Source organism: Lampris incognitus, unplaced genomic scaffold, assembly GCF_029633865.1.
Source record: "Lampris incognitus isolate fLamInc1 unplaced genomic scaffold, fLamInc1.hap2 H_1, whole genome shotgun sequence".
Taxonomy (NCBI): domain Eukaryota; kingdom Metazoa; phylum Chordata; class Actinopteri; order Lampriformes; family Lampridae; genus Lampris; species Lampris incognitus.
The window spans coordinates 1,477,235-1,492,494 of record NW_026611076.1 but is presented as its reverse complement, the minus strand read 5'-3'; the positions used below and the strand labels follow the sequence as shown (position 1 = coordinate 1,492,494).

Sequence of the window (15,260 nt, the reverse complement as noted above, 5' to 3'; positions counted from 1 at the left end):
TATCTGAACATGTCTCTTCAGTTAAAATGTTACCAACACCCTTGACGGATCATAAAACTCTCTTTTTGGAGCTGTATATGTCTACTAGTCATCAAACTAAAAGAGTCAACTCATATCGGAAATTAAATAATTCTCTTTTATTGAATGAATCTTTGGTAAAGGAGATTAAAATAAAAATAGATGAATGCTGGGATAAGGCATGTGCTGAAAATATGTATGGCAAAAATTGGGAGTTCATGAAATTTGAATTAAGGTCCCTTATAATGAAAAGAGGAGCTGAAATAGGTAAAAACAGAAAAAAAGAAGAATCAGAAATGATCTCTGAAATTATTGCTTTATCATCACAGACACTTGAAAATTTATCAGAGGATAACAAGAACAGACTTCAAATTCTACAATTAAAATTAGATAATCTATATATTCACAAGGCAAAAGGAGCCTTTGTGCGCTCTAGGAGGAGATGGCTTGAGGAGGAGAGCAAAACTCCAGCTATTTCTTCAAATTAGAGAAACAACATAATACACTTTGCAGCATGACCAAACTCTGTTCAGATGGTGTCATCACACAAGACCCTAAAAAGATTTCTGAGACATGTGAACTATTTTATAAAGACTTATATAAGTCTAAACTGTCGACAAATGACATGGAAAGTTTCTTCAACTCTTTAGGTAATATTGAGAGCATCAGCAATGCTAATAAAGATTTGTGTGATGCCCCCATCACAACATTGGATGTTGAGGATGCTATTAAAAAAATGAAACTCAATAAGAGTCCCGGGAATGACGGATTAACCTCAGAGTTATATAAATGTTTCTCCAAGGACTTATCACGCTTTTTACATAAAGTATATATAGAAAGCATTGCTAATGAAAAGCTCCCTCCTTCATTGTCTCAGGGGTTGATCACTTTGATTCCCAAACCGCAAAAAGACTATTTGTTGTTAGATAATTGGAGACCTATTTCACTCTTGAACAATGACTACAAGATAATTGCTATGTGTTTGGCTAAAAAATTGAAAAGTACACTTATAACACTATTGATGAAACAGTCTGGTTTCATGACTGGTAGACACATAACAAACAACATAAGACTGGTGATTGATATCTTGGATCATTCAGAATTAATTACAGATAACAGCTTCATTCTTTTTTTAGATTTTTATAAAGCTTTTGATTCCATTGAACACAAATTCATATTTAAAGCACTTGACATTTTTGGTTTTGGGAATATGTTTAAGAAATCTGTCAAAACGTTATATGCAGGTGCAAATAGTTCAATCAAACTCCCATATGGCACTACTAAAAGATTTAACTTAAATCGTGGAATCCGTCAAGGTTGTCCGATCTCGGCATATCTCTTCCTTCTTCCTATGCAATTACTCTCCATTCATTTCAAAAACAGTGATGTATTGGGTCTCTCTATTGTTGGCAGAACACTGTCTATCACTCAACTTGCAGATGATACAACACTTTTTTTAAAGGATACATTTCAAGTTAATAAAGCAATCAAAGTCATTAACTCTTTCTCAATGGCCTCCGGCCTTAAACTGAACATTTCAAAATGTGAGCTTCTTCCTGTTAATAGTTGCACAGATACTATTATTTCTGGGATCCCTGTGAAGCATAAGGATAAATATCTTGGTATTATAATTGAAAAAGACCAAAGCTCTAGACTATCTGAAAATTTTAATCCACTTATAGCTTCAGTCCAACAGAGGTTTAACCTTTGGCTTCAAAGAGATTTGTCTATTACTGGAAGATCCTTGGTAGCTAAAGTTGAAGGCCTCTCCAGACTTATATATGCAACTATGGCACTTGATGTCTCAAAAGACATTTGCACTAAAATTGACAGAATATTATTTGAATTTATCTGGAAAAAAAGAATACATTATATTAAGAAGAATGTCATGATAAATAAGTTATGTTCTGGTGGGATTAATTCTTTAGACTTCACCTCCTTAAACTCTTCTTTTAAAGTCAAATGGATCAAACTTTTCTTAAAAAATCCCAACTCAGTCTGGAATTTTATTACTGCCCATATATGTAATTCACTTGGAGGAATGCATTTTCTCCTAAGGTGCAATTACAATATTTATAAATTACCGATAAAACTGTCCAACTTTCATAGTCAACTTTTGTTATCCTGGTCAATGATGTACTCACACAATTTTCCTCCCCATAAATATTTCATTTGGAACAATCAAGATATTAGGTTTAAAAACAAATCTTTATATATTAAGAGATGGGTTGTTAATAAAATTTTACTCGTCAGTCAATTACTGAATGACAATGGTCAGCTTTTCACTTATGAAGAATTTATTTCTGTATATGGTTTCCCTGTTACACCAAGATAATATTCTATTGTATTTGATGCAATACCAGATGGAGTTAGAAGGTTATTGTTGTCTGCTCCTAAAGGTAAAAGTTGTACTATTCCAGGTTTAACTCCTGATGACATATATATTGGTAACTTGTGTCCTTTATTAAGTGATAAAGCCACTAATCAGTGCGTTGGAAATATTATTCAGAGAGACATTGTTTCTAAACCTGCAGCCGTTTTCTACTGGAATAATATTCATAATGACATAGACTGGAGGAATACTTGGATTTTATCACGAAAATATTGTATTACAAATAAGGTACGAGAAGTTACATTTAAACTGCTTCACAGATGTTATCCAGTCAAGTCCCTTCTTGTAAAATACAAGATTAATATTGACACACTCTGTTCCTTTTGTGGCAATGTGGATGAAACCATATGCCATTTATTTTGGGATTGTACCTACTCTCATGTTTTTTGGATTGATCTAAATAATCTCATAAATAACAAAATTGACTGTTCTTGTAAACTGAACAGCCAACATGTTTTATTTGGTCTGTCACAAAATGAGGAAATAAGTTCAGAAAAAATGTATATTATCAACCTTCTATTAATATTTGCTAAATTTCATATTCATTGTACCAAATTTGCACACCAGCGTCCAAACATTAGTGTATTCAAAGCACTTCTTTCATCCTATTTAGAATCTTTAAAAGAATGTATGAATCCTAAAGCCAGCAAAACCAGAAGACTATGTGAATAATATAATTTAACTTAAATCCTGTATCTTGAGCTTTTTTATTTTGTCTTTTTCTTTCTTTTTTTCTTTTTTTTTATGGATATGTAAATTTTAATTGTGAAATAATTTATATTTTTGTAACTACTTTTTGTCCTATTGTGATGTAATATTTTCTTGTTTATATGTTTTGTTCAATAAAAAAAAAACAACATGACTTTGCTCCTGCACATATTATCAAAACACCCACTCAAAGGCATGTTCATAGCTCTCTACAGTGGTATACAAAAATAATAACAACAATACAGAGCTCAAAAAAAATTTTTTTGGCATGCTGTCAGTGTTAAGAATATTTACATCTGCCAATTCAATTTATTGTCCAAACAAATATCCTTTGAACCTCTCAAACTTGGTCTTTGTCACTGGCTTGGTAAGGACATCAGCTACCATGTCTGCAGTGGGACAATATTCTATAGATATTTTCCCTTCTGTGTGTGCAGACTGTACAAAGTGATACTTTATATCAACATGTTTGCTCCTCTGTCTACACACCGGGTTCTTAGTCAAAGCTATCGCTCCCTGGTTGTCCTCATATATCTTCACTGGTACATGCTTGTTACCACTATCTATTCCCTTTAGTAACTGTACAAGGTACATACTCTCCTGAGTTGTGGCTGCTAGTGCCATATACTCAGCCTCACAGGTCGATAGTGCCACGGTTGGCTGTTTTCTACTCTTCCATGATATAACTGGACCATTCTCAACTAGGCTGAAGTAGTATCCAGTTGTGCTCCTCCTATCACTTTGGTCAGCTGCCCAATCAGCATCACTGTATCCCTCAAGCTGTGGGTTTTTCTCACATTTTTGGAAGTGTAGTTCTTGGTTTACAGTACCTTTTAAATACCTCAGTAGGTGTTTTGCTGCAGTCCAATGTTGTTGCTTTGGTTCCGCTAGGTACTGTGACAGTTTACTCACCACCCAGCTCAGGTCAGGTCTTGTACATGTCATAATGTATATCAGGCTACCTACTATTTCTCTGTATCCTGTTGAGTTAATAACTTCACCCTCACTGTCAAAATTTTACTTTTGCTCACATGGGGTGGATCTCGGTTTGCATTCAGACATTCCAAATTTCTTTAGCAACTTCTCTATTTGTCTCTTTTGGGTCATTTTGATCTCTCCCTCACTCTGTGTAAAATCGATACCCAGGAAGTGTTTAAGTGGACCCATATCTTTCATCTTAAACCTTCTCTTCAACATTTCTTTTACATCACTGAGTGATTTTTGTTTTAGACCATGCCTTTTCTGGGGGGCTTCTGCCATAGACCAACCCTTTTTCAGCCAAGCTTTTACTACAAGCATTTTGTTATTAATAGCCTATTATCAGTGTTACTATTGATAGTATTATGCCTGTAATTGTTATTTGTTATTAGGCCTCTTTTATAATTAGGCTATTATTATTATTATTATTATTATTATTATTATTATTAGGCTGTTGTTATTATTATTATTATTATTCATTATTATTATTATTATTATCATTATTTATTTATCATTATTATTATTATTATTGATATTATTACTATTACTATTATTATTATTATTATTATTATTATTAAAGAACATCAAAGGATGTAAGGTAGCACTCATCAAATGAAAAAAAAGACAATTCTCTATTTTACCATTTCATTGTTTGGCATCAGTCATTAACTTGGCCGGGTGGTCTTCTTCAGAAACCTTAATGACTGATGCCAAACAATAAAATGGTGAAATAGAGGACTGCCTCTGTTATTTTTTTACCATTTGGTGAGTGTTACCTTACATCCTTTGATGTTCGTCTTTGATTCATGTTTTTGGTTTAGCACCTCCACAAGCCTTTAGTTTTTTGAGAAGCACATATTATTATTATTAGGCAATTAGCCTATTGTGTAAGGTAGGCGGCCCCCGTTGATGGATACTTTGTGCTGGTCCTAAATTCCAAGTCCTGGTCTAAGTTCTCTGCCTAAAAAGTTCATCATTAAAGTCTTTTTGAAAGAAAGTCTGCCAAGTGATTTAATATGGAAAACGAACTGCAAAGTAACAAGAAAGTGGCTGAAGTGTCCAGTGCTGTGCAAATTGAACTTTGAGCGAAGGTGGAAATGGCTAGGTTATACTGGTAGGCGGGCCTACTGCAAGACAAACTTGCGTTGATTGCCGACTGTCCATGCTGAGCCGGAGAGCCAACTAACTAGGCCTACTGCAGTAAACATTGGTAAGAAATAACAATAAAGCAAATTACAGCCTCCTCTAGGCCGAATTTGGATACGCACTCAAGGTGGCCTGTGATATACAACAGCCAACAATGGTAATACGGCCTAATTTAATCAGCGGAGGAATAGATTGTCGCAGCCTACAACTCAGCCATGACCCCAGTTTTTATTATTTTGGACCCGTTAAGGAAATAATTTGCAAAAAGGTTTCTAAGTTCCCCGGTTTTTCCTCGATTGGAAATAGCGGGGAATACAGGACCCTTTATTTGGAAAAAGGTCCTATGTTCCCCTGGAAACAGCGGGGAATATAGGACCCTTTTTCCAAAAGAGGGTTCTACGTTCCCCGGTGTCTATTGCAACCAGGATTATAGGACCTTTTTAGGGGAAAACGGGGAATATGGGACCCTTTTTTTTCTCGAAAGGGTCCTATGTTCCCCGATCCGGGGAATATAGGACCCGGGGACTATAGGACCCGGGGACTATAGGCACGGTCCCTCTGGGACTCCCACAATCACTTCTCTGAGGCCACGCAGCTCAAGGTGCACCAGAAACCTCGTTTCCCAGAGTTCGTAATTTTTCTCATCACCGTCGAATAATAATCCGAACCACTTTTGGCCTGCATGAATGGGCCCATAACCTGTAGCAGTAGACATTTCTCTGTCTTAATGTGGTTCATTCCCGGGAGAAAAATGACACACCGGCATCGTCTCTTTTGGTCCGGGAACTCACACCGACCGTTTATTTTTGCGCATGCTCACAAAAGCATCCTAACATGTACGCGCATAATAATGACATCACTGTACGTAACATATGCTATTTAACATGACTTTGCTCCTGCACATATTATCAAATATGCTTAACAAAAGCCATTCCTATGACATGAAACACAGTGTAATGTAAAGGACAATATTTCAGGTAGTATTGTTGTGTTATTGTGGTATTTGTTACTCATCCTCATTATTCTTACCACTCTCAAGATGTGTGGAATTTCTCTGCAGAGTTAATTCAACATTATGAATGCTGTTAATGGACTGTGAGTATTGGACAGGTCCTTTTAGAATGATGTGTTCATTATCTGGCAGAGTGTGCAATATTTGGCGAACCCATCCGGAGCTCAGGTAATTTTGACCCTCTATTAGAAACCTGTAGTTGGTATTTAGTTGCTCATCAAAAGCCAGGTGATAATAAAATAATCTTGAATACCTACAAAAACACATTCATATGTTTAAAACGTTTTAGTAATATAACTGGTCTGTGATTAAATGCAACCCTTGAATGTTTACTAGCTATCTAGTACAGTCACGTTAGCATATTAGCTAGCTACACAAAGGTTAGTTACTTCATCACTTGAAATGCGGCGGATGGTTAAGTGGTCATTTTTTTCTCTCTATCTGGCCATTGACATAACCGATGTCTAACTAATATGTACAATTTGAATAACGTTAAGATCGCCATCCATAAGGTACCTTCATCAGTAACTGGGGGCCACTGTCTTAACGTCGTCAATCCAACTACCCATGCTGCTGTCACTGCCGACTTAGCAAGCTGTGGCAAACACTGCTACTTGCCACCGCAGTAATGGCGGCGGCGCTAGATGGCGGGACACAAATTGGTCAGTGCATTAGTCAATACCGGCCTGACATTTTCGTCCCACATGAGTTGAGTCAGGCGCGGCACTGGTAGACACGGCCGTCAGCTCGCCCCGCAGTGTGTTGAGCAGTACACCATCACTGTGTCGAGCAGTGCACCATCACTGTGTCGAGCAGTACACCATCACTGTGTCGCACAGTACACCATCACTGTGTTGAGCAGTACACTATCAATGTGTCGAGCAGTGCAACATCACTGTGTCGAGCAGTACAGCATCATTGTGTCGAGCAGTACACCATCACTGCAACTGTATTAACACATCCAAAGCAACACTGCAGAACATGGAATCCTGTCACTTTCCAGGCCTTACCCTGCAGCCGAAACAACACGCCTAATCCATCCACCCACCCACCCACCCATCCACCCACCCATTATCCAAACCGCTTATCCTGCTCACAGGCTTGCGGGGATGCTGGAGCCTATCCTAGCAGTCACTGGGCGGCAGGCGGGGAGACACCCTGGACAGCCCAACAGGCCATGACACAGGGCCCGCCCGCACACACACACACACACACACACACACACACACACACACACACACACACACACACACACACACACACACACACACACACACACACACCTAGGAACAATTTAGTATGGCCAATTCACCTTTCCCACAGTCACTTGTAGTATGGATATGTGTGTTCTTGTAGTTTGGATATATGTGTTCTTGTAGTTTGGATATATGTGTTCTTGTAGTATGGATATGTGTGTTCTTGTAGTTTGGATATGTGTGTTCTTGTAGTTTGGATATATGTGTTCTTGTAGTACGGATATGTGTGTTCTTGTAGTTTGGATATATGTGTTCCTTTAGTTTGGATATAGATAAGTGTGTTCTTGTAGTTTGGATATATGTGTTCTTGTAGTACGGATATGTGTGTTCTTGTAGTATGGATATGTGTGTTCTTGTAGGTTGGATATATGTGTTCTTGTAGTTTGGATATGTGTGTTCTTGTAGTATGGATATGTGGGTTCTTGTAGTTTGGAAATGTGTGTTCTTGTAGTAGGTATATGTATGTTCTTGTAGTTTGGCTATGTGTGTTCTTGTAGTAGGTATATGTGTGTTCGTGTAGTTTGGATTAATGTGTTCTTGTAGTATGGATATGTGTGTTCTTGTAGTATGGATATGTGTGTTCTTGTAGTTTGGATGTGTGTGTTCTTGTAGTATGGATATGTGTGTTCTTGTAGTATGGATATGTGTACTCTTGTAGTTTGGATTTATCTGTTCTTGTAGTTTGGATATGTGTGTTCTTGTAGTTTGGATATGTGTGTTCTGTTCGTTTGGATATTTGTGTTCTTTTACGTTGGACACGTGTGTTCTTATAGTTTGGATATGTGTGTTCTTGTACTTTTGATATGTATGTTCTTGTAGTTTGGACATGTGTTCTTATAGTATGGATATGTGTGTCCTTGTACTTTCGACATGTGTGTTCTTGTAGTCCGGACATGTTTGTTCTTGTAGTTTGGATATGTGTTTTCTTGTAGTTTGGACATGTGTTCTTGTAGTTTGGATATATGTGTTCTTGTACATTGGATAAGTGTGTTCTTGTAGTTTGGATATGTGTGTTCTGTTAGTTTGGATATGTGTGTTCTGTTAGTTTGGATATTTGTGTTCTTGTACGTTGGACATGTGTGTTCTTATAGTTTGGATATGTATGTTCTTGTAGTTTGGATATGTGTGTTCTTGTAGTATGGATATGTGTGTTCTTGTAATTTGGATATGTGTGTTCTTGTAGTTTGAATATGTGTTTTCTTGTAGTTTGGATATGTGTGTTCTGTTAGTTTGGATATTTGTGTTCTTGTACGTTGGACATGTGTGTACTTGTAGTTTGGATATGTGTGTTCTAGTACTTTGGATATGTATATTCTTGTAGTTTGGACATGTGTTCTTGTACTTTGGATATGTGTGTTCTTGTAGTATGGATATGTGTGTTCTTGTAATTTGGATATGCGTGTTCTCGTAGTTTGGATGTGTGCTCTTGTAGTTTGGATATGTGTGTTTTTGTAGTTTGGATGTATGTGTTCTTGTAGTTCGGATATGCGTGTTCTTGTAGTTTGGCTATGTGTGTTCTTGTAGTATGGATATGTGTGTTCTTGTAGTTTGGATATATGTGTTCTTGTAGTATGGATATGTGTGTTCTTGTAGTATGGATAGTGTGTTCTTGTACTTTGGACATGTGTGTTCTTGTAGTTTGGAGATGTGTGTTCTTATAGTTTGGATATGTGTGTTCTTGTAGTTTGGATATGTGTGTTCTTGTAGTTTGGGCGTATGTTCTTGTAGTTTGGATATGTGTGTTCCTGTACTTTGGACATGTGTGTTCTTGTAGTTTGGAGATGTGTGTTCTTGTACTTTGGACATGTGTGTTCTTGTAGTTTGGAGATGTGTGTTCTTGTAGTTTGGGCGTATGTTCTTGTAGTTTGGATATGTGTGTTCCTGTAGTTTGGATATGTGTGTTCTTGTAGTTTGGATATGTGTGTTCTTGTAGTTTGGATATGTGTGTTCTTGTAGTTTGGACATGTGTGTTCTTGTAGTTTGGATATGTGTGTTTTTGTCTTCGTGTTACACTGCTGTGAGCTGGGGGAAATGATGTTTTGTTTCTTTTCATGTACGAAAGTGCATAAAATAAAACGACAAATAAATGTTCATGATTTCTGAGTCCTGATGTTTGGCCAGGGAGAACATTTTACCAGAGCCTTCTCTCCCATGTCTCTTAAGGTCTTAATAAAAGCCTTCTCTCCCATGTCTCTTAAGGTCTTAATAAAAGCCTTCTCTCCCATGTCTCTTAAGGTTTTAATAAAAACATTCTCTCCCATGTTTCTCAGGGTTCTAATAAAAGCCTTCTTTCCCATGTCTCTTAGGGTCTTAATAAAAGCCTTCTCTCCCATGTCTCTCAAGGTTCTAATAAAAGCCTTCTTTCCCATGTCTCTTAAGGTCTTAATAGAAGCCTTCTCTCCCATGTCTCTTAAGGTCTTAATAAAAGCCTTCTCTCCCATGTCTCTCAAGGTTTCAATAAAAGCCTTCTTTCCCATGTCTCTTAAGGTCTTAATAAAAGCCTTCTCTCCCATGTCTCTTAAGGTTTTAATAAAAGCCTTCTCTCCCATGTCTCTTAAGGTCTTAATAAGAGCCTTCTCTCCCATGTCTCTCAAGGTTTTATAAATCCTTCTCTCCCATGTCTCTTAAGGTTTTAATAAAAGCCTTCTCTCCCATGTCTCTCAATGTTTTAATAAAAGCCTTCTCTCCCATGTCTCTTAAGGTTTTAATAAAAGGTTCCTTTTGACTGATCTATGTCCCTAACAAATGAAGACATGGATGAATGGAACCCAATGTGGAAAGTCTGCAGGCTAACCTTTGGTCTTGAAAGGTTTTTTCTTCTTCAACACTCAGCTCTCTCCTCATGGTGCCCTCAATCTCAGCTGCTAGAGAATCCTAAAACACACATACACAAAGTGTTGATATCAATCTCTTAAAATAATGAGACTGATTATTTCATCATGACACAAAATGTCTCACTGGTTAAGACGGCTTATTCCACGAACATGATAAATCATCCCAAATTTTCAAGTTATCTGCTCATAATAGGCCTGTGTACAGCAACATCTATACAAATAAATACTTCAATCCACAAATAGTCAGCAAAGCATGCATAAACAGAAGAATATTGTAATAACTACCGACCAACTACTGGATAACCCTAAGTCACAAGACCAAATCTTAATGGTCCCAGAAAGGGCTGCTGCTGCTAACTGCAAATCCCAGGTCCAAACTGACCTTTGACTACTTCTTTCTCTTCATGCACAAGTTGCGTTATTACTTCTTTCCCGTCACGCACAAGTTGTGTTATTACTTCTTTCCCTTCATACACAAGTTGTGTTATTACTTCTTTCCCATCATGCACACGTTGTGTTATTACTTTTTTCCTATCATGCACAAGTTGTGTTAGTACTTCTTTCCTGTCATGCACAATTTGTGTTATTACTTCTTTCCTGCCATGCACAAGTTGTGTTAGTACTTCTTTCCCATCATGCACAAGTTGTGTTATTACTTCTTTCCCATCATGCACAATTTGTGTTATTACTTCTTTCCTGTCATGCACAAGTTGTGTGGGGCTTGTTACTGTCAGCCATGCTCGTTCAACATCATCTATGAGAGGGCTGCATGGTAAAGCCTGTTTAGCCTATCTGATCATTACTTCACAGAGCCTTGTGTAAGAGGCTGCACGAAACCCGAACATGTAGCTTACGTGGTTAAGTCAGTATTTTATTTGTGGTTTCATGTGTGTAATCATTTGCATTTTCTTTAAAAGTAAATCTTTACTTGGCTATAGCAACGTGATTCATACTTTCAGGAACCCATCCGCTCCAAACGTCGGGCAGTTTTGTTAATAAGAATTCACTGACACAGACCGGACCCCGATCAACCAGCGCTGTTGGCAGAATATCACCCCGCCCACTCAACCCCACTCTATTCTCTTAGAGCTCATCCAGTTTCTCAGCAAAACTTTGTCTCAGCAGCTTCATGAAACCACTTTTAAAGAATGTTTAGCGAGGAACACCTGGTACAATTTTAAGAATACTCTTAATTATTAACATATACTCATAATAATAATAATAATATGATATAATAATAATATAAAATAAAATCTACTACTACTACATTTGGCTGCTCCCGTTAGTGTAAATAAAATAAAATAAAATAAAAAATAAGATATTAAAATAAAATACAATACAATAAAAACAAATCAAATAAAATAGAATCCTAAAATAAAATATAAAAATAAAATCCCAAATAAAATAGAATCCTAAAATAAAATAAAAATATAATATAATCCTGAATCACATAAAATCCTAAAATAAAATCCTTCATGAATACGGCCCCAGGAGCCTTCCTTCCTTTTTTCTTTCTTTTTTTTTGGTTATTACTTTACAGTAATCACTTTTGAATACTTGAGAATAAAATTAAATCTGTGTCCCGACCATTCTGTCAAGTCTGAATATATGTGCAAGAAACTATACACACATTATGACATAAATGAAGCGTGGCGAGTATATGCAAATGTAAAGCTATATGTAAAGGGATAAAATGGTGTTAAATATCACCTTTTTTTATATTAGATTCTTATTTTTCTGCAAGCAAAAAAAACAAAAACAAACATGACAGCCTAGCATGCACAAGTCCTGTGCTTTTAAAAGCAAGTAAAACGTAGAGATGAAGCTGCTGCTGACCATGGGGTAGAGGCCATATGACAGGTGTCTGTGCATTCCAGCAGAGGGCGTGTTCTTACTGCGCAGCTCCTTGATCTCCTCCTGGGACTCATGAAGCATCCCAACACACTCTGCATTCCGCTCCGTTAGTTCGTTCAGCTGCAACACACACACACGCGCACACACAAACACACACATTAGCTTACCTGGCCTGCAACCTATAAGCCCGTCATGTATTTTCCCTTTGTCTCAAACAACCCCCATCTACAGAGGTTGTAGTGTCTGGCGTTAGGTTCAGTTTGCATTTACATAATTCTGCTCGCTCATACACAGCCATCAGCCAAAACATGAACACCACCTGCCTAATACTGTGTAGGTCCCCCTCACGCCCCCAAAACAGCTCTGACACGTCGAGCCATGGACTCCACAAGACCTCTGAAGGTGCCCTCTGGTATCTAGAAATAAATGATTAGCAGCTGAGCCTTTAAGTCCTGTAAGTAGCGAGATGGGGCCTCCATGGAGTGGACTTGTTTTTCCAGCACATTCCACAGATGCTTGATCAGACTAAGATCAGAAGAATTTGGAGACCAGGGCAACAACTTAAATTATTATGTTCCTCAAACTGTTCCTCAATCATTTTTGGAGGTTGGCAGGGCACATTATCCTGCTGAAAGAGGCCACTGCCATCAGGGAATACAAATGCCATGAAGGGGTGTACCTGGTCTGCAACCATGTCCAGGTAGTGTCCACTGCACCATAGAGAGCATCCTGACCGACTTCTACCGCTGCGCCATAGAGAGCATCCTGACCAACTTCTACCGCTGCACCATAGAGACCATCCTGACCAACCTCTACCGCTGCACCATAGAGAGCATCCTGACCAACTTCTACCGCTGCACCATGGAGAGCATCCTGATCAACCTCTACCACTGCACCATGGAAAGCATCCTGACTAACTTCTACCGCTGCACCATAGAGAGCATCCTGAACAACTTCTACCGCTGCACCATGGAGAGCATCCTGATCAACCTCTACCACTGCACCATGGAGAGCATCCTGACCAACTTCTACCGCTGCACCATGGAGAGCATCCTGACCAACTTCTACCGCTGCACCACGGAGAGCATCCTGACCAACTTCTACCGCTGCACCATAGAGACCATCCTGACCAACTTCTACCATTGCGCCATAGAGCATCCTGACCAACATCTACCGCTGCACCATAGAGAGCATCCTGGCCAACTTCTACCACTGCACCATAAAGAGCATCCTGACCAACTGCTACCGCTGCACCATAGCGAGCATCCTGACCAGCTGCATCTCAGTGTGGTACGGCAACTGCACATCAGTAGTCCAGAAAGCTCTGCAGCGGGTCATCAAGGCGTCCCAGCACATCACCGGTACCCAGCTCCCACCCATAAAGACATTTATCACAAATGCTGCCTTTGAAGGGGTCTCAGCATCAGCAGAGATCCCACCCACCTCAACCATGGACTGTTCTCCCCCCTACACTCTGGGAGGTGCTTCAGGAGCCTCAGAGATCTTGTGGAGTCCATGAATTGACAGGTCAGAGGTGTTTTGGCAGCATGAGGAGGATCTACTATACACACACACCGAGCAGCCAAAACATAAAAACCACTTAAAGGGAATAACACTGATTATCTCGGTACAGTGGCAGCTGTCAATGGGTGGGACTATGAGCCGCTGCTGTGCCACATTATGCACGATTTTCTGCTGTCTACTCCACAGTACCTTCTACCTGCAGCTGCTTGCCTCACCGTTTTTCAGTGTGTGCACTTGATTTTTTAAACCCTTCTTGGTTTTTCTTTTTGTACTATCGCCTCCTAATCTACCTCACACCTAGACTTAATGTCTTGATTTCGTACACACTCTCGGCTTTACCATGTATTATCATGTGTTACCGTGTATTACCATGTATTATGTTAAGGTTTGTAGAACGAACCCAATAGCGACAACACAAGACAAAGTAAAGCACCAACCTGGCAGGACTCGTAGAGGAGAGCCGGCCGGGCCTGGACAGAAGGGGGAGGCGCTTCAGGCGGAACTTGAGAATAGCTTCTTAAAAATGGGAAAACGTAAACTGCCCCCTTAATCCGAAAAGGAAAAAAACGTAAACTGCTCCTTTAAAGTCCGAAAGGGAAAAAACGTAAACTGCTCCTTTAAAGTCCGAAAGGGAAAAAAACACAAACTGCTCCTTTAAGGTAGAAGTCCAACCGAGTAATAAGATCCACAGTGAGAGAGGAGAAATTAGAATATCAAAAACTTGATCTCAACTAGAAAATCACGATGGGAAAATCCAATGGGGAAAACACAAAGAGAGTTCTTCTCCGAACAAGCTCTCAAGGAGAACTGACACAAGGGAATAATCAAACAAGCAAAAACACGGAGAATACTACAATCTGTACTCCACCGGGAGACACAGAAATGTCACAAAACTCGAGACGAAGAATTTACTCACGGGACTGTTCAGGACGAACTCGCGACGAGTTCTGGAAAGCAAACAAACTTATACTAGAGTGGTTAACGAGTAGGTAGGCTGCAGGTGTTTCAGACGCGCCCCTCCCCCGCTCTCATTGCTGGTTGCCAGGTTGGTCAACAGACCGAGCCCTAACAGTACCCCCCCCTCTACGGGAGCCACCAGGTGACCTGCCAGGCTTGTCAGGGTGACGGCGATAGAACTCAGCGAGCAGACCAGGGTCCATGATGAGCTGGCGGGATACCCAGCTTCGTTCCTCCACCCCATAGCCCTCCCAGTCAACCAAATACTGGAACCCCCGTCCCCTGCGTCGGACGTCCATCAGCCGACGGACCTTCCACTGTGGATGCCCATCCACAATCTCAGGGGGAGGCGGAGCTGGGGCCGGAGGCATAAGGGGGCTCTCGGAGACAGGCTTTACTCGGGACACATGAAAAACCGGATGGATCTTCATGGAGGCCGGGAGCTTAAGACGCACAACTGCAGGACTGGGTACTTCCTGGATCTCGAAGGGTCCAACGAACCGGGGATTCAGCTTCTTGGCAGAGGACTGAAGGGGGAGATCCTTGGTGGACAGCCAGACTCTCTGTCCGGGTTGGTAAGC

The 15,260-nt window shown here is 39.6% G+C and overlaps 1 protein-coding gene across 2 annotated transcripts in view; it reads right to left on the bottom strand.

Annotated features, from left to right (window-relative positions):
- The window catches only part of LOC130131962 (trafficking kinesin-binding protein 2-like), a 76,525-nt gene that overhangs the window by 19,189 nt on the left and 42,076 nt on the right, over positions 1-15,260 (bottom strand). For both annotated transcript variants that reach the window (XM_056301687.1, XM_056301688.1), the window contains 2 exons: positions 12,181-12,318; positions 10,305-10,384 (listed from right to left, as the gene is read on the bottom strand). In XM_056301687.1, coding sequence (XP_056157662.1) covers positions 10,305-10,384; positions 12,181-12,318 — 218 coding nt within the window. The remainder of the gene's footprint in view (positions 1-10,304; positions 10,385-12,180; positions 12,319-15,260) is intronic.